Source organism: Zalophus californianus, chromosome 7 (assembly GCF_009762305.2).
Source record: "Zalophus californianus isolate mZalCal1 chromosome 7, mZalCal1.pri.v2, whole genome shotgun sequence".
Lineage (NCBI taxonomy): Eukaryota > Metazoa > Chordata > Mammalia > Carnivora > Otariidae > Zalophus > Zalophus californianus.
The window spans coordinates 138,960,321-138,980,683 of record NC_045601.1 but is presented as its reverse complement, the minus strand read 5'-3'; the positions used below and the strand labels follow the sequence as shown (position 1 = coordinate 138,980,683).

General features: G+C 47.9%; 1 protein-coding gene across 3 annotated transcripts in view; it reads right to left on the bottom strand.

The window, feature by feature from the left end:
- E2F3 (E2F transcription factor 3) overlaps positions 1–20,363 on the bottom strand; it is a 72,970-nt gene that overhangs the window by 45,915 nt on the left and 6,692 nt on the right. For 2 of the 3 annotated variants that reach the window (XM_027602860.2, XM_027602861.2), the window contains exon 2: positions 18,918–19,024. The exons of the other annotated variant lie outside the window; for it this stretch is intronic. In XM_027602860.2, coding sequence (XP_027458661.1) covers positions 18,918–19,016 — 99 coding nt within the window. In that variant the 5' untranslated portion in view covers positions 19,017–19,024. The remainder of the gene's footprint in view (positions 1–18,917; positions 19,025–20,363) is intronic. 3 annotated transcript variants of the gene reach the window in all.

The following is a 20,363-nucleotide window of genomic DNA, read 5'->3' as shown; positions in this document are numbered from 1 at the left end:
GGGTCTGGGCTCACTATCCATTCGAAGGCCAAGCAATACTCAAGTTACCAACTACTGGGGGTTCACTGTTAATTTTATACACGACTTTGGGCAAGTTATAACCAACCCAGGCCTTGAGTTCTTCCTCTGTAAGATGGATACACCACTGAACTACTTCCAAGTGGGAAGACCAACTAAAAACTACCAGGAAATACTCTGAATTGGTCCATCTCGACCTCACTCATCCAAGGCCACACCCATGTGGCCACCCGTGCTGTGCAGAGTGCCCAGGGCAGGTGCCCATTGCTTTGGCCCTGGCGCCATGTTCTTGTACCTGCCCCTCCATCGCCTACGCCCGGCACCGGTCACTCTCCCGATTCCCTTCCCTGGTTATATGCATGTGCCTTTGCTGATTTTGAAGAGCAGAGCCAGCCCTGCTCAGTGGGTCAGTCACCAGGGCTCACTCCTACCACGGATGACCACAAGCAGTACCAAGCTTGCTGCAGTGAACGGGGTGTTGGGACAAGAAAGGGATATTCGGCTACCTGACCCCCTTCTGGTCTTAAACAAAGAAGTGAAGCTCCAAGGTACAAGGGCTAATAAACTTCATAAAGGCATTCTGGAAGAAACCCCGTGTTTCTTTGCAGACTTCCCAGGGAAACAGCAAGCAGCTCACTTTGGGTAATGCTGAAAAACCCACGGATGCATTCAGATGCTTTCAGCAGGTCTAAGATTTCAGGGGCACAGAAGTGAGGCAGATGCATTACTTGTACATTTCCTTCTGACACCTTGATATCACAGTGTAAATGGTACCTAATTATGCCACACATCATAGTGTCTTCAAGTTCAGAGATTCTTAGATCTCAGTGACCAAGTTACCCCCTCATTATATGGATCGTAAATTGCCAGACCAGTTGGAGGTTTCCTGGCTGCTTTGTGCCCCGCTCACCAGAATCCAAGCCTCCCGACTCCCACGACTGCGCTCCTTGCTTTAAACCACAACAGGGATTGGCTCACGGTTATTTTCCTTTAATAAATTCTGGCCACAAGTGAATTGAGGCTGTTTTTAATTAAGGTCTTCACCAAAAGATTGTTTGGAAAGCTCGGTCCCTCCCACAAAGCAGGATGGGCTTGTTTTGACCCGCTGCCCTGCGATTTTCCTGCTCATCATCAAGGCCTGCAATGCCCTCTCTTACCGTCCTGACGAGGCGAGTGCCTCTTGCAACCACACTATGAAAAAAAGAATCTTTCACAGAAAGTCCGTCCCAAAATTTACAAAAGATTGGGGGGCAGGTGGAGAAAAGAAGGAGGAGGAGATTCTAAAGGAATCAATAAGCCCGGAGCAGGGGTAGGATCTTTTCTGATAGGAATCTTCACTAATACCATGTAAGCCAAGGCGATAGGACCTCTATTTTTACATAATTCCACCAGGGCTCCTAACCTTTTTTTTTTCTTTTTTTTGGTGCCACAGACTCCTTGGCCTTCTGGTGAAGCCTACACACCCCTTCTCAGACTAATGTTTTTATATACATAAAACAATTGTAAAGGAAACACTCTGTACTGAAATACAGCTATTCAAAATATTAAAAAGCAACTTATGATACAATCATCTATGTACTTTTTAATTAACACATTAAATAAAAAGATTCAGTAGCAGGTCAAAAACTACTGTAATTTTTTTTTTTTTAAAGCAGGCTCCACGCCCGACGTGGGGCTTGAACTCATGACCCTGAGATCAAGGGTCGCTCGCTCCACTGACTGAGCCAGCTGGGCGCCCCCAAATTACTGTAATTTTGAAATGGTGATGAGTATACACAGTGTACACAGTATTTCGAGATTATCTGCCAACAAGCGATAACGAAGTGTGTTATGAAGAGATCTGTGATTTCTGAGGGTGACAAAGTCATAGGCGCTGCCGAAACTCCTGTACTTTGCTGCCACCACGTTCACCGTGGAAGGAAATGCGACATTTCAGTCAGAGGGTCGGAATAGAAAGAAGATCTAGAATCCAGTTCCGGGACCCAGGGGAAGAACCATACACTGGACAAAGACCCCCACGAGGTCTTACCCACGATTCCTGAGATCCAATGAGCGAGAGGCAAGGCACAAAGCAGACCCTCAGTGAATGTTTGCACCGAGTCAGTAGATAAGTCTGACTTATCTGCTGGGTGACCTTGCAAACTCCAAACCTCAACCGGTCCACCAACGGCCACCCTATTTCAACCTCTTTGTTCCTTCAGCAAAATATTCACGGAGTACCCAGTAAGTGTCAGGCAGCATTCTAGGTGTGGCGTGGATGCGAGATCCTAACTTCAGATGGTGATTCCTGGTCGGAAAATAAAACACCGCAACAGGATAAAGGGTGACGGGCGGGGGAGGGGCGTTTTTAGACTAGATGGTGGCAGGGGCCTTTCCGAGGGCTCAGCTGAGTCTGTGACGACCAGGAGCCAAGGTCGCGTGGGAAGAAGTGGGGCAAGGTCATTCCAGGAGGAAGGAACAGCAAGCGCAGAGGCTGTGAGGCAGGAAGAAGCTTGACACAGGCCTTTCCTACTTCCGAACTTGTCCTCCGAAGGGCTGCTCTCCTCTTGGGCCCTGTGTTCCTGCCTGCACAACATGGCCCAGTCCATCCTCCTTAAGCACTTCCATGCTCTGGGGCCCTCGCTCAAATATAGAAAAAGTTCCCTATTCCTTAACACGCCTGACCATACCACGTTTAACATTCCCTCCACCTCCCCTCCCTCACACAAACCCTCTAGCCTCTTCCAAGACCCCGGAAGACGTGGTGTTCATTTCTCTCGGACCCCTCCCTTCTTCCCTTAATCGCTCACGTTTTCACAAACTCCAGGCCACACTGATCTCTCACATCAGAGGGTTTCAGGGCAGAGGTTCCATAAATCACCTGATTCAACCATACCTCTAATAATCTAACCACTCTTTCAGCCATAACAGAATACCACCAACTGGATGGCTTAAACAGCAAATTTATTGTTCACAGTTTCAGTGGCCGGGAAGTCCAAGATCCAGGTTGGGTTTAACCAAGGCCAACAGGGTTGGTTTCCTCCAAGGCCACCCTCCTTGGCGTGCAGATGGCCCCCCTCTAGCTGCCTCTCCACGTGGTCCCTTGTGCATGTGCGAGGACCCTGGTCTCTTTGGACTTGAGCCCACACTAACAGCCTCATTTCAACTTCATCCCCTCTTTAAAGAGCCTGTCTCTGAATGCAGCCCCTTTGTGAGGTATTGGGGGGTTAAGGGCTTCAACATACGAATTTCGAAGTGGGGACAAATTCAGCCCATAACACCTGTGAGAAAGAAAAACTTATAGAGTACAGGTCACCCCATCATAACGGGTCTCCAGTTTGTGGCTGTTGGCACAAAACTTTTCTGTCTTCAGGCTTTGGAGAGGTGGATCTGTGAGCTTCGAGGGGAATGATTACATTAGCTGGCTGTCTTCCTTTAAATTCACCTAGCAGCCTGTCTCTACTTCTGCTCTGTATACTCTGGAGAAAAAGCAAGGCAAGGGTGATGCTAGCCAGAAGGAGCCGGAAGGCTAAATAAAACAAGACAGTTAGTCGTACATCAGCAGAGAAGAGTGTAAGTTTGTTTAAGACAAGCTATACGATCATAAAGTTAGAAGTTTACGGGGGAGAAGTGGGGATTCGGATTCCGGTTTCCAGTTGGTGGTATTCTGTTATGGCAGCCCTAGCAGACTCACGTGACAGGTGTCTGAACTTAGATATTTCTGAAAACAGAGACCAAGACAAGGACTTGGGTGCAGGCAGTTTATTTGGAAGCCATCCCAGGAAGCAGGAGTTAGGGCGCAGGGAGTGTGAGGCAGGTGTATTATTTCAGGGTGTGTGAACCCCGTCATGGCTATGGATGATGGGGGCTTGATTCGGCCGTGGCCCCCCTGGAATTGTTCTGGAAGGCAGGGACGTTGACCCACTGGCTTCCTGCCAGTCCCACAGGGCACAGGGTTGCCTCCAGAGCTGGTAATGCCCTTGACTTGTGGGTTGCAGTGTGTGCGCCAGGGGCCCTAGAGCAGCTCCTTGGGAGAAAGCAGAAAGTGACACTCGGTTGGGGGGGGAGATCCTGAGCTCGAAGGACACCGGCTGGCTGACGCACTCAGAGGTGACTGAAATAGAGGCAGGCCACCGCGATGCGCCGCGGGACCAGCGGGAACATGCAGGTGCCTGACCACAACTGACACAGCAGAAACATCGTTAGGGCGGCTGGGGGCAGCAGGGATCTGGGATGGACCCACTTCCAGGCCACAAAGATGGGGAAGGTGCTAGTGTCTGGGACAGCTGCTTTCCTCCCATAAAGGTAAACATGGATGTCGCTAGATAATGGTGAGGGGACGTGGACAGATACTCGCTCGGGCATGCTCCCTTCCAGCAGACTCTTGCAAATTCTGTATTTTTAATGAGAATTCTGGCTGGGCTTTTGCGCTCTTTTCCAGAGCTAATCTAGTTCTCTTACAATCAACCCCTTCCCTTTGTTGTAACCGGCCTTTGAACTCGAACATGAGTTCTGCCCATGACGAACAGAATGCACTTAGATATTGTACAATCTCACTTACGTTTTAGGTAATGCTCAGAAAGTCAAACCAGAACAAGGATTCTCTCTCCCATCTAGGTTCCACCTCTGGAATCCAGTTTTTAGGTCCAATACAGGGCCCTTCTGAACATGAGGTAAGAGATTTCTAACTCAGGACGATCTGAGCCACACTCAAAGACCAAGAAATGTGACTGCAGAACCGACTTTCCTAAATTCCCTTCAGAAATTTCTTTCTTTCTTTTTGGCAAATAATTGCCTGAGATTTATTATTGAACACTTTCATAAAGTCCAACATCCAAGATAAAGTTATGCAGGGAGATGCCAGACATGAGTGGTATTTCCTGGTGTTCTCCAATCCTGAGTCCTATCTTTAGGGTTGCCAGATTTAGCAAGTAAAAATGCAGAACCCTCAGCTGAATTATAGTTTCAGACAAACAACAAATAATTTTTAGTATAAGTATATCTCAAATACTGCATAGGACATACTTATACTAAAAGGCATTTGTTGTTTATCTGAATTTCAGATTGAACTTGGCATCCTATGTTTTATATGGCAAGCCTACCGATCTTAATATTCCAGAATGGAAAATCAGCAAAATTAGAATTTTAAAGTAGAATTTCTATTTAAAATACGAACTTCCTGTTTTCACTTTGATAAGCTACACAGCAGAATGTTCGAAGCATGACTAGCTAGAACAGGCTGCTATTCTCATAGTCAGGACTCATTCTAGAACTGATGGTTCATTCTAACAATTGGGTCATTCAATTTGAAAGAAATAAAAGTTTCAAAACAAATTATTAATGTTCCCTAGAAATCAGTGTGTGTAAGAACAAGAAGTCATGTATTATTTGTATAAGAAAGAGTAATTGACAGTATAAGAAGAACATTTTATTCATATAGCTTGCCACTGCTTACTTAGTGCTCACAAAACCTAAAATATCAACGGACACGGGTGGGGGAGGGCCGGGAGCACCAGAAAGCAAGCTGTGGCGAGAATTTCTGAGCGGATCTGAGAGCTTCTATACCTCAAGCTAGAAGACAGGACCGAACCATTTCCTCTCCAGCTTCCTTCTCCCCTTACAGTTTGAGAGATGGTCCTAGAGTTTTAGGATTTTGAAGATTTTTCATATGGAAAACCAATATACCTTAGAAAATGGAAAGACTGAGGACTTTGTAGAAGAGGGGGAAGCCCGCCTATGACAGGAAGGGAATCACCCGAGGGCATGGCTTCGCAAATTCCGCACTAAGGACATTTGGGGCCCAACAATTCTCTGTTCTGGCGGGGGCGGGGGGCACTTAACAGCCTCTACCCACGAGATGCCAGCAGCATCCCCGCCTGCCCTCTCCTCAGTTAGGACAACCAAACGTGGGAGCAGACCTGTCCCCGGCTGAGAACCACTGGCCTAGGAGAACCTTCGGCGTCCCGGCTCCCCCCGCCATCCCCCCGCAACTGCGCCGTCCTGAGTTCCAGCGATTTTTTCTTTTTAAGATTTTATTTATTTGACAGAGACACACAGCGAGAGAGGGAACACAAGCAGGGGGAGTGGGAGAGGGAGAAGCAGGCTTCCCGCCGAGCAGGGAGCCCAATGCGGGGCTCGATCCCAGGACCCTGGGATCATGACCTGAGCTGAAGGCAGACACTTAACGACTGAGCCACCCAGGCGCCGGAGTTCCAGCAATTTTTAAAAAAATACCATTGCAGGACAGCTTAGAATGAGTGAGAGAGAGAGAGAGAGAGAGAGAGAGAACTACAACAGAATTTGCACCAAAGCCATGCTGATTGAAATGGTTCTTAAATATATGTAGGGTCTAATTAAAATAAACAGGTCTATCTACCTAAAGATGCTTCTGAATCTCTGTATACACGGGGAGTGGTGTGCTCACGGGAGGTTTAGACCCCAGACCTGTTTTTGGCCTGTCTCTCCAACTTCCTCCCCCTAGAGAGTAAGAGCTAACCTTTCTGATCACTTTCAACATTCCAGGCATGCATTCTTCCTCATCCCGCCATCTCCCCCCTGAGCCGTCGGTCATTAACTGTCCCATGTTATGGATGAAGGAACTGAGGACCTGGAAAAGTGGAAGAGCTTGCCCAAGCCCCCAAGGCTCATGAGATTTTTCAACCTAAGTAATTCCAAAGTCTAATCCCATGTCAGCTTGGAGGGGAAAAGAAAGTCACTAGAAACCAGAGGTGGTTTCCTGGGTTGTTGGAGGGAAGGGACCAAAGTCCTGGCAACGAGCAGGCAATGAGATTCAGTGATTTCTGGGCGAGTGTAACATTCACCCAGGCTTGCTGCGTTGGGGTGGGGACCATCTCAAAGGCCAGGAGAACCACGCCCTGAGTCTGAGATCTACTTAGACTTGAAAATGAACCAGTGCCACTCACTTTGAAAGAGCACTATCAGGAATGCAAATGTAAATAGTAAACATCATAATTAACCCTTAGGACTTTGAAAAGTGGAGAAGTCAGAGACATCAAGTCTGGCTGGGGAGGGGTGTGGCGAGTGGTGGGAGGGAGGCGACTCACACTCTGGGGCTCCCCCCTTGCACGAGGTCTGAGTCACCTCCAGTGGGGCTCCAAATGCACAGCGGCAGATTGAGTGGCCCCCTGGGGTGGCGAAACCTCCCCGAGGCCCCCAAGAACCCAGGGGCCACAGTGGCAGGTGCCTGTGGCTTGAGTGGACAAATCATGGAAGGTCCAAGTAGAAGGAGGCTTTGAAGATCACCCACATTTGACAGATGAGGAACTGGAGCCTAGAGGTGTAAGGACTGACCGACCCTGTCCATCCAGGCTGTGGCCCCTGCCAGACACCAGGCCCCCCGAGTCTGACCACACGGCAAACCCACAGCCCTCGGCGGACCTCCTCCCTGCCCCTGTAAGTGATCACCGCACAGTCTGGCCCACCTCCAGCCCAAACAGAGTCACATTTGTCAGGTACCTATTTTGCAGTATTTTCTGGACCAAATTACTGTTTTGAACTTCTAAGAGAAAAAGGACCAGATACAAAGTATGTCGGTAACTCAGTCCAGGAAGCCGAAACAAAACGTTTCATCTTTGGGTTACAAAGTCTCATTAGGGTTGAGGAGCAGCTATGGAAGCAAACTTAGGGAGGTTCTGGATTCCTTTTATATGATCAGAGAGGCAATTAGTTTGAAGTCACTTCACCATACCCGAGGGAGGCAGGCAGCCCTGGTGGTGAACACCTCTCTACTTCATTACAGATGCAAAAACAGCTAACACGGCGCCCTGGGTGGAACTTTCAGACACAGGTCACCCCATGCCCCCCACGCGTCACAGCGGAGAAGGTACAGCTGGGTGGTTTGGGTGCCTGAAGACCACAGACTATCCGAAGAGAAAAACGTCCCACCCGTGGCTTCATGAAGCCACATTTAGATTCTGGGTCTAATTTCAACGGATATCAGCACAGGGGAGCTACAGTTACAGTGGACGGATCATTTGTCAAGAATGGAAAAATCCAGGATGCCAGGGTGGCTGTATGGGGGGGGGCGGAGAGGAAGAAGTGAAAATCCGTTTTGAAGGCAAGGAGGAGAATGACCGCTAACTGAGCGGGCAGACTTGAAGCTTAAACCCTGGGAGCGACAGAAAGCCCAGGTCGGTGGAGGCAAAGCCACACTTAGCCGCTCGGGGCTCACCACCAGTGTGACCCCAGTGGGCCCACCTGGGGCCACGGACCCCGAGTGACACTCGATGGTGACCAGAGAGATTCCAGAGACACGGAGAAGGCTCGGGCAGGCGTCCCAGCCACAAGTGCAGACAGAAGAAACAGGGCCACATGGCATGTGCTAAATAGATAATCAGATGATTACACATTCACCTCTCAATCGCGAGGGAAACCTTGCAGACTTCCACAGAATTAAGACTGCCGTTATGCAGTCAAAAGGAGAATTCTTTGATGAGGTGCCTTTTGTTTTATAATATAAGATCGGGGAATGTGGACTGATTAAACAGATAAATGAACAACGAAGGCACAATGATCTATTTTTATAAAGGCCTATAAGATTTAATAGCGATTCCTCTCTCCTTACTACCAGTGACGGTTGAAGAAGAAAAGGTAAATTAAATGACTTAGGATATGAAAACAAACTTGACCCACCAATTGCCACTTTAATTATTACACGTACGTGAGAAATTCACTGAGCACCTAATCATTTATATTCTGGAGTAGTATTTCAGCACAGCTAGTCTGTTAGATATTTTAAATTATAATTTCAGATGGACTCATTGTCACAGGCCTCTGGGTCCGTTTTACACACAGAATCAATATACTCCTACTAATAAATAGGATTACTTTTCTAAGGTTCCCAGTGGGCGCTCAGCTGGACTTCTGTGTAGGAGGCAGTTCCAAAGTTCTCCAAAGAAAATTACTTCCCTGATGTTCACCCTTAAGAACGGGAGGCACCCAAGAGAAATCGAATCAAGGGGCAACCGCCTGCAAAGAAGGCTCAGCCTGGCAGGTAGACTGATTTAGACACGGAGGAAAAAAATGCCCCAGTTTAAATTCTCTCCAGCAACATGTTTCCAGATCGCCAAGACCTTTCTTTGTTCCTACCCCAGACCTAACACGTGTTGCCTTTTCTTTTGAAAAGGTAGCCGCTCCGGGTGTGTGTGTGTGTGTGTGTGTGTGTGTGTGTGTGTGTGTGTGTGTGTGTGTGTGTGTGTGTGTGTGTGTGTGTGTGTGTGTGTGTGTGTGTGTGTGTGTGTGTGTGTGTGTGTGTGTGTGTGTGTGTGTGTGTGTGTGTGTCTGTGTGTGTGTGCGCCGAGGTGTGTGTCTGTGTGTGTGTGTCTGTGTGTGTGTGCGCCGAGGTGTGTGTGTGTGTGTGTGTGTGTGTCGAGGTGTGTGTGCGCCGAGGTGTGTGTCTGTGTGTGTGTGTTGAGGACCTTTCCCTCCAGAATGCCCTGGAATGTCCGGGACTGCCTCCTCCTCACCGTGCATTCCACACCACGGGGCGCTCCGGGCTGAGGGACAGCTCAACAACTCCAGGCCCAAGAAGCATGTAGCTAAACCATTTCCTCTAGGTTACACGGGGGTCCCACGGTGACCCACGTCCTGGATGCGAACAAGTACCCTGAGCGAGGATGGATTTTTCAACCCTTACTGCCCCCAATGTGGGAGTCCTTAGGCGGGCTCTCGTTGGCTCTTTCACTGCACACAGTAAACGCTCGGTAAGTACCACCGACTGCCCCATAGCCCACGGAGCCACCTAATCACCCATCCTAAAGGCCCTGGAAACACCTCGGGAAGCGACTCCCTGCGTCTGGCTAGCATCAGGGTTAAACAAGAGGCTGGAAATCACTTGGTGTGGAATCCTGCTTCTACCACCGTCTAGAAGCGTAGCCGGGGACAAGGTGCTGAACCCCTGAACCTCCCTTTGCTCATCTACACATGAGGAAGGGCTGCTCTATCAGATGCAGTAATATACACAAGATGCTCAGGGCCATGGCTGGTGTACAAACCTGTTCAATAAGGCAGACACTTATCAGACCAATACAGATCCATGTGCGTGTATGTACACACACACACACACACACACACACACTTCTGTATGATAAATGTGGCATTTCTTTTTTTTTTCCTAAGTAATCTCTACTCCCAATGTGGGGCTTGAACTCACAACCTCGAGATCAAGAGTCGCACGCTCTACTGACTGAGCCAGCCAGGCACCCCGGAAGTGGCATTTCAAATTCATGAGGAAAGGCTGAGCCGGTCAACAAAGGGCACTAGTACGACTGGCTATCCATTTGGGAAAAATACAAAGTTAGGTCTCTAACATACACAAACAGAAACACACACACACACACACACGCCCCCTTCCAAGGAGGCCGAAGATCAAAATAACACAATTATGAAGTTGGGAAAAGAAAATACAGAATATTGTTATAATTTAGGGATTAGGGAAGACTTTCCCAAAACAAGCCACCAAACTCATAAACTGTTGAGATTATTGTTTTATATGTTTAAAAAAAATGAGCAAAACTTTCGTAGAGAGAAATATTTCAAAGGTAAAATTAACAGGAAAATGACAAATAGGGAAAAATAGTTACTACACACACACAGGTGCACACACCAGAGAAAGTCCAATATCTGCAACTCATTAAAAATTCCAATAATTCAAGAAGGAAGTTATAAATAGCTTTGTAAACAAAAAAATGGTAGAGGATTCCAAGAGGCAACTCACAGAAATACAAATCGGGTCAGGGATGCTTCAATTTACATCTGTAAAATGAGGACAATAATCATAGCAAATTCACAGGGGTGCTGAAGTTAAATCGGTAAATTCCAATCCTGTGCCACAATCCTGGCACATAAATACACTGCATAAATAGTGGTAGTGGAGGTGGTGGTGAACGAGTATTCATTAAGAAAACACACAAAATAAAAATCAGAGATCGCTAAGCAAAAGTGCAGAAAGACTAATGTTACCCAATATTGGAAATGGTAGGAAAACAGGCATTGTCTCCACCTCCCTGGAGGAGACACACACACGTACAGAAACACAACCGCAAGGACAGTGAAACCCAGAAACAACAGAAACCACGACTACACGGGAAGCACTCACTGTGTTCATCCATATAATGGACTGCAGCACAGCAATGGCAAAGGGTGAACCCCCGCGTGGAAATGTGTCTAGGGTCTTGCTAAGCACAGACTGCAAGCCACAATTTGTTCCTTTGTATAAAATATGTATTTGCAAATGAACAAAAAAGGGAAAGGCCAAGCTGTTATTGTGGTTACGTCTAGGAAGGGAAGCAGGATGGGGTATTTAAAGTTTTACTCCATTGAGTGTCTTTGATTTCTTTAAATAAGCAAGCACGTACTAAAAACACGTTTTCTCTTTAAAAAAGGGGGGGGCAACAAAGTTACTATTTCAGAGGTCATGGGTGGACACCTGAGTAAATGACAGGGTCCCTTATGTTCCTTCAGCAGCCAGCACGGGCTGCACCTTGGCAGGTCGGCTCCAGAGAGGAGCTATGAAAGCTGGATACTAACAGGATCATTCAACTTGAACCTGACGCCGCTAATAACCTCCTGATTGGGGATGCAAGGCAACAGCAAGGTCAGCGACCGGCGGTTTGATGTCCCAGGGTCAACGAGCAAGTTCACACACTAGTTTATCAGTCTACAGAAGTCTGATTTACACAAAGAAGTTTCCCAGGGCAAGAGATCCGAGTTCCTAATCGTGCCAGGTGGGGGCCTACACAGCAGGAGACCTTCCTGACCTAGAAAGGGCAGCCAACAAGCTGGCCATTTCAACACCTTCATTCTTGGATTACAGCAAAAGGTAGAGCAAGACCCAAAAGAGCTCACCACTTGGCAACCTGTAACTGTCAAATGTGACAACGTACGCCTGGATCCGTTTAAAAAATATTTATAAAACTCAACTATGGTAGACGGCACGGCTAACTTCTTTTACTCCCCAAGGCAGGACGGGAGGACCACACCCCGGACCTGGTTTTGGGAAGATGGCAGCAGCTGAGTCATGCTAGACCTTCAGAAGTGGCGGCATTTAAGGGCCACACCTTGGCCACCCTCATGACACCGAGCCGCAAACGTCGGAAGTCAAGGGCTTCAGAAAAGCTGATGCTCACACTCTCGAGCAAAGCAGGAAGCAAGAAATGAGTAGTGCCTGCTGTGTTTTCTCGACCTCTATAATATCATCAGCCCCAAATGGCAAGCTTAAAACTGTCAAACTTAAAACTGTCTCTGTCACCAGAAGTTGGTTTGGCTGAAGGTGGGCAGAAAGGGGGCAGAGTTGCCCACTGAATGGCTTAGAGAGACATTTTTTAGAAAAAGAACCACCAAGACAAACCTGGGCCATAACCAAGCCACATGATCCTTCACATGCGTTTTCAAGACAGCCTGTTCTCAAAAGAAAGTATCGTTCCATCTCAAACCCTCCTTTTAACACGGGTAGCAGTCGATTAGCATTTATAAACTGAAAAGAGGTTACTTAAGAAGCCAACCCTGGTTTGGGCTGGTGCAGAAGAATTTCTGCCACTCTGATAAAGGTCTTTTTTTTTTACAACCCTCTTCATGAAGGAAAAAAAATCAGGTTAACATCTTTATTTTCTAGTTTCTAAGTTTAATTTTATATATATGTAAGTTTAACTAATCAGAATTTCTGATTCCATCATTTTGATTATTATTTATATGATGGTGATTCATACCCATTCAAACTGTGGGTAGTCAAAAGCTTTTTGCAAGGAGCGTGTGATCTGTTTAATGCCTTTACTGGGGATGGGGCAGGAACTGCAGACAGTAAACGAGTGCCCGGCCACTCCGTGCCCAGCTCCAGGCTGGACGCTTTCCCGTGGTCTCTCATTTCATCTGCTCCTCACAATATCTTTAAATACCCAAATTACCAGACATGGAAGGAGAACAACCATTTCATTTCCAGATAAGTCCTGTACATCTGGCTGGCAATTTGGTTATAAAGATTTTTAATGGTGCTAGATAAGGGGACCATTAAGAGGGAAGGAATTAAAAGGAGGAAAATATTTGTCAAGCAAACATGTCAACAGTCTCTGGAGAAAAGGGAGGGAAGCAGTTTCCCTGTTTTGCCGGATGATGAAAAGCCCAAAGAAGGCTAAGAATTTCTGTTACTGAGTTCTGGGCTGCAGCGTGCAGGATCCTCCCAGAGCCTCTGGTTTCAGGGAGGGATGCCAGGTCCAGGGAGAGATCAAGGGGTACTGCCAGTTTCAAACCATCTTGATACACCCAAGACTATGGTTTGTAAGCTTTGCTGCTAGGAGACTTGCACTTACGTGAGCAACACTGTAGCACAAGCGAGACCTTAGCATTCTCCAGTCCTTTCTTGCTGAGAGCTCTTTTCTCTAACAGTGCCTTTCCCAAACTTGGTGTACCAGAATGACGGGTGGGGGAGGGGGGGGTGCAGTTTAACCCTACACTGCTGCTTCCCAGCCCAGAGCTTCTGCCTCAGTAGCTCTCAGGTGTGACCGGAAAGTCTGCATTTCTAACACGCTCCCAAGTGCTTCTGCTGGTCTGAGACCACACACCTCAGAACCACTGTTCTTAAAAAAAAAAAATAGACCAGAATCCATCAAAGATGGGAACAGGGTATTTATGATATGGCAAAATCTTTATCAATTCTGATCTGAGCCACACAAAGGCAGGGGATTTTGTCTGTTGCTGTATGCCTAGCACCTAGAAGAGGGGCTGACGTATAGCAGGTGCCCCATACACCCCAGCAGGGAAGTCAAATGAATCGGTACACTCCATGGTGGAGACTGGCCCATACGGGTGGGGGTGCACCAGGGAAAGTGGTTGTATATGCACCAGCTACAAAGGGAATGGCTGCTAACAGTTTTTGGGTTTTTTTTTTCCCATGGTCACAACAGAATACATTTTTAAATATTTCACAACCAGCTCTCCAGGAAAAAAAAAAAAGCCCTAATTAAATCCTTCCACCATGGTCAATTACAAGCTATCCGTGTGGATTCACTGGATGCAGAGTTGGGGAGGGATGAGCACTGTCGGCTCTCCTGAGCAGGTGGAGGCTCTCCACACCCCTGGAGGTACAGTTAAATGTTGTGCAGAGCCCATGCCACGGGCACCCAGTTGATCTCTTCGTGGCATGTTCCCGTCTTTCTAGTCAGGCAGCCCAATACTCCTTTGGAATGCAAAGTAATTGACATGCATATTCTTGCTAAAGCATCTAATTCTGAAAACTCGAAACTCAGATTTTCCGTGTTTCAGTGAGCAAGTCTGAATGGAAGGCTGAGCTATAGTATTCTTTTTTATTAGAAGGGGAAATTGTGTCACTTCAAGGAGACGTGGAGCTGACATTTCTGTCATCTGCTTCTGTGTGTACCACAGTTAATACTGTCACTTGCAAAATATAATAAACATGACGTTAAAAAAAAACCACCAGGTTTTTCTCTTCATTTACAAATGTAATCTAGTCTTCAACAATGTATAAATTTCCTGGTTGGCCGATGTATTTCAAAATGTTTAGATTGCACAATTACTACATATGATGAAAAATGTATATTATGCATTTTTTCTTATTAAGTATTTGATGCAAATTAATATCTCAGTTGACATTGATTCACTTCTGCTAGCTTATTAATAACACATTAACAGATGTTTCTTAAATCTCTACAGACTTCAATTCTTTTTAAAAAGATTTTTACCTTTCTAACTTCTTTTTTGATATGCACATTTAAGATTATTTTCTTCTGAGCATTTATTTTTGTTTTTATTTATTAATTTTTTTTAGAGAGGAGGGAGAGGGAGAGGCAGAGAATCCCAAGCAGACTCCGTGCTGAGCACAGAGCCCGAGGCGGAGCTCCATCTCATGACCCTGAGATCGAGACCTGAGCCGAAACCAAGTGTTAAGACGCCTCACCAACGGAGCCACCTAGGTGCCCCGTTATTTTTATTTTTCACTGAAGTAGAGTTGACGCATATGATGTTAGTTTCAGGTGTCCAGCACAGTGATTCAACAATTATCTGTGCTAGGAAATGCTCACCACCACTAAGTGTAGTTACCGTCACCGTCACCGTATGAAGTTATCACAATATTACTGGACTATTCCCCATGCTGTACTTTTTACCCTTGTGACTAACTTATTTTATAACTGCAAGTTTGCACCTCTCAGTCCGCTTCACCCTATTTGCTAACAGTTGGTTTGCGCTGGAAGGGAAGCTTCTACTTAACAACGACGGTACCACTTCGGATACCCACAGACAACGATGGCAAACGCTCCCGAGTTGAGCATGTGGCCGGCCCTGGAGCCAGCACTTGACACACATTATGGCATTCGACTTTCACAACAGCCCCGTGATGTAGGAACCCCAATTCGGGTGAGGGAGATGGGGCTGAGAGGGGAAATCGTGTGCCCAAATCGTCGGAAGTATGGCATGGTTGCACGGGGATGAACCACCACGCTGAACAGGAGGAGGTCCTGAGCAGGTCTGTCTTAATGACCCAGGTCAGTAAATGATAAATGCAAAACTTCCTCGGCCTTCGCTGAGCTGCAGACTTTGATCCTTTCTTTTCCAAGTTACGGGGAGGCTTTGAGTGGCCGATTCACAGCACGCCCGCCCAGACATGGGCCAGGGCTTCGGCAGGCTAGGTAGAGCATGTTTTCTTTGTATCATTGACCAAGGGTGGGAGCACGGCTCCGGGGTTCCACGGGAGGGTAGGCATGCCGAAATTAAAATCAAGCTATGAGAGATCATTTGCTTTGAAAATCTCTACCATATTTTAGAATGTCAATACACACTTTATATCAAAGATGCATCTATGGGATTCCCTGTTGCTGCCCTTCCTTCGAGCTCTAGTACAGCAGTTCTCAATGGGGAAGGGGGTTGATTTTGCCCCCAGGAGACATTGGCAATGTCCAGAGACCACGCTGATGTTGTACTTGGAGGGGGGACTGACATCAAGTGGAGGCAGTCTCTGCCCAAAACGTCAGTGGTGCCTGAAGTCCTTCTCCATTTTCAAATGCCCTCCAGCTTTCTTCTCTTCCCCAAGTTTGGGTGCCTAAGAAACTCCACTGACACCATCTTACGGCCTTCACTGTCTTCTATCTCGTCTTAATGACTGAAGAACATGTTCCTTCTTGCCTTTCTCCTGATGAGGGCAAGAGCGTCTTGGTCGCCTTTGAAGGCCTCAAAACACTGAGAACTGCATTCTGCACAAAGTGGGTGTGCGATAAGTATCTGTCCGACACTCGGCTTTCCCTGGAGGGGGTAAAAATACTGAGAATTCAGACCCACCAATACTCAAGAGTTTCTACTGTGGAGGTGGAGAAGCGGTGTGCACTGAATCAGGAACACACATTTCCTATAAATGCTATCTCTTTTAATCCTTCGAACGAACCGCTGAAGGAGACAGGAAACACTATTTTAGGTACCTTCAGCTCATACATCTCATTTGTAAAAGGTCACATGCTGGTAAGTGACAGAGCCCGTTTTTGAGGCCAGATCTCTGAGCCCTGTGCTCCTTCAGTGACCCACTGCCCTGACACCAGGGCTCAGAGCCCCGCCTCCTAGAGTCCCAGATTTAGGGTGCCGGAGATGCTAACGGGGAAAACAGCAACATGAAAGGTTGGAAACTTTACATTAGTGTGATCATCACCAGTTTTGCTACCCAATATAGCCACAAAATCAGTCAGTTCGTGGAGTGCTGGAAATGGGCTTAAGTACAAGTTACATATTTAAAAATTAATTATAAAGATACTTAAGAGTTTACATGAGTCTTTCCTCCAGAGGAGTACTCAACGACTCATTTTTAAATGCTAATGTGCTAGAGCTTAAGAAAGTTCAAGATTTTTTTTTTTAATCAGCAAAATCAGAGAGCCTAGGAAATTACGGTCCAAAGAGCCATCTTAGTTCAAGACGTAATTATGTGACCTTTCTTTATACTCCCTAGCTGGCTCTCGCCTTCGAGGGGTTGCAAACTGTGGGCTTTCTCAAAGCAGCCAGGAGCTAGGCCCGGACCTGGTAAAGCACATAATAAATAACATCTGATGGCTCATCTCAGTGAGCCCTGACAGTATTGATCCCCCAAATCAACCTGATGGATCTGTCTCGTTTTCATATTACACGGGAAGAAGTGAAAACAATGAAAGGTTTTCTTGTGGCACCACATTAATTCTTTCTTTCTTTTTTTTTTTTTTTAAGTTAGGGAGACCAGTTCTTGGCTCGCCATTGTTCTTCAAGAGGCCCACTGAGTCCTCTGTGCCAAGGCCACATTTCCAGTGCGTGCCCCTAGCCTCTTAGGAAGCTGGATGGCCTGTGGTGTCACTCACAACCAACTCCTACCAAACAGCCATCCACTCCCCACAGCGCACACAGTGACGGAGAACACCCCTGGCCTCACCCATCCCGACGGTCCCGGGAGCGAAGCACGGGGGCAGTCTGAAGTCCTTTTAGCTCTTTTCTCAGCCTTTCCCTCACTTCCATCCTGCCTTTTCACATGGTCACTGTTGCTATCCTGCTTCCAGACTCATGAGATCCATGGTGCCCATACCCTAAATGGTGTGACCTGGCTCCCTCCCCAGGGAAATTTCCTGGCTTTGAGTTCACGTGGTAACCTGTTCCAGGCAGGCCTAGACCCAACAGAATGAGAAGCCTTCCTACTACAGGGTCAAGTGAATCCTCTGAGGGCACGATGTCCAGCATGTCATACGATATGGTATGCTCCCAGCCCGTGTGGGTACCCGGCATGCGGCAATCACACCCACTTGGACCTCCTGGGCCGAGGTTCTCAGTGCTTTGGGAGCCCCTTCTTGTTTTGCTCACTTTGGGTTTTGGGTAACCCACCTTCAGATGGTCGGCCTTAGCAATGACCTGGATATACGGGTGTTGGAGCCACAGGGGCGGGCTTGGGGTCCAGCGCACCTGGCCCAGGTTTCCGGGGTCTGCTGGGCTAGTCCCTCTGGGCTGAGGAAGGAGCTGAGATGAGCCTAACACTAGTGCACGGGTTCTGCAGGTAGCTTCAGCCCTCGCCTGGCCGTTCCAGCTTCCAGAACCTTTGCCTGTGCTCAACTCCTTCCAGCCACCGGTGTTTGTCACACATCCCAGAAGATCAGAAGATCTTGGTATTTCTCTCTAATTGAAGAGGGTAGAGGGACAAGGGCTACAGGCAATTCTTACTATCAGGGAAGCTTGGAAAAACACCGGGTGATTCCTTTTTGACAGGCATCTTGAGTTTCTCCTATATAATGAACACTATGTCAGAGACCACAGAGGACAAAAGCCAGGAATGAGCGGAGACTTTGTAGCCAGGCCCTTCGGGTTCCATTTCTGCGGCCCCACTCATCAGTAGGGACCAGAGCCAGCCCCTTAACCCCTCACTGTTTCTCCCTGTGCAGAACAAGCATGATGATAATACCCACTTCATAGGTTGTTATGTGGATAATGTGCTAATGTGCGTAAAGCACTTAGTTTAGCGCCCTCCACACACTCGGGCACTCAATAAACATTAGCTATTATTATCCCATAGACCAGAGACTGCTGAGTGGCAGCCCTTAAGCCAAATCTGTCCTAGAGACCTATTTTGTTTGGCCTGCACATTTTCCTATTTAATCGAGCCAACAGTTTAAAACTGGTAGATTCTGGCATTTTAAGAAGGTTGAAGATATGGCAACACGCAGGGCCTGCCTTCCCCTCTGGCAGACATTGCCTAGGGCTGGGTCCCACGGCCCCCCTTTGATAGCAAGCATAGCCCCCCACATCACTTAGGATTAACTCCCTGCCTGACCGTCGCAGGAAGGCCAAGCCCTATTCTAGACCAATTCTACCAACATATCCAATGTTAGGTTCTGTTATTCCCCCATATTGACTTCAGTCCAACTGGTCTCTCCTTCTGTGACCTATATTCCTCTCCCTACCTTTTGCCTCATGATGCTTCCCCAGCCATGAACAATCTCCTCAATCTTCCTTCTCCATCTAGCTCCATGGTTCCAGCTGCGAATGCACAGCAAAATCATCTGGGACACTTTGAAAAAAAGAAAAAAATTCCCATGTCTGGATGCCACCCTCAAGGATTCTAATTAAACCAGGTGAGGCCCGAGTTTTTGGTATGTTTTTGGAAGTGCCCAGATAATTCAAATGTGCACCCTCGTGTGCTCCGAGACTGATGGTCCCGAGAGCTCCCCTCTCCCCTGGCCCAGCCAGCACCTCTTGTCAGCACTGCACCACTGAGGACTAGATGAGTCTTGTTTTCCTCCTGACTCCTGTTTAGTCTTGCTCGCCAAATCACCTTGTGTTTAAAGCCTGTCTCCCCAAACAGACTGTAAACTCCAGAGAGGGCGGGTCACACCTCCGACTTCTTCTCCATCCCCGACAGACCAACCAGGGTGCCGAGCACACCGGAGACATCGAATGAAAACGCCTCTCGAATATCCGGGTCTTATGGTGTAGAAGGCACTGTGGGCAGTACGTGATGAAACCACCCCAGACGGGTTTCCTGGAGCCTGCAGGAACGCCAGTAATGAGGCGGCGAAGAGGCGGACTCGGGGCCGGTGGGAATGAGGGCAGCAAGAGAAGCGAGGTGGAGCGGGAGGAAAGGGAACCCACGAGCAAACGAAGGCGTCAGAAGGAACTCTGCAGCCGTCTGAAGTGCTGTGCCCGGCCAGCAGCCCAGCCAGGAGGAACGGGAGGCAGAACGGGAAAGGCGAGATCTCACCGGACCTCGAACGCCGCGGAAAAGGTTGTAGCTAATTTGGTAAGTCGCAAGAGCGGCCAGGGAAGGCTGCAATCCTGGCATCGTTCTAGAAGCCAGGCGGAGGGAGAGGCGATGGGTGAAGGGGCCAGGGAGGCCCGGAGGCAGGCTCCCCGACTCTGGAGATCAGCGCAGTCCTCCCCTCCCGCCCCCTCCATGGACGGGGGCCTCTGCGCCAGCCGGGGCCCAGCGTGCTCAGACTCCCCGATTCCGGCCATTCAGTCTTCAGCCACAGTTTACTGTGCAGAAGTGAAATCACGCTAACAGTGCAACTTTATTAACGCATTTAATCGCAGAAATAAAGCCTTTCCTCACGACGCGATTACTACTGCTAGGACTATTATAATAAGCAGCTTATTCTTCTGTTCCTTCTCCCAAGTCAGTGCGCGGCTTATCAAGAGACACACACCCTAATGACCAGGTCAGGAGAAAACGGCCCCCTGCTCACTCCTCCTCCCTGCCGCCACCTTTTGTGGAGGCGTGACTGGGTTTAAATGAAGGCGGGGCTAGTTAAGAAAACAGGCCACAAAGGACAGCCCAAGAGATGGCCCTGTAAGGGGAGCCCGGTCCTGCCAGGTATCTGCTCAACACTCTCATGACCCCTCCCATGTGC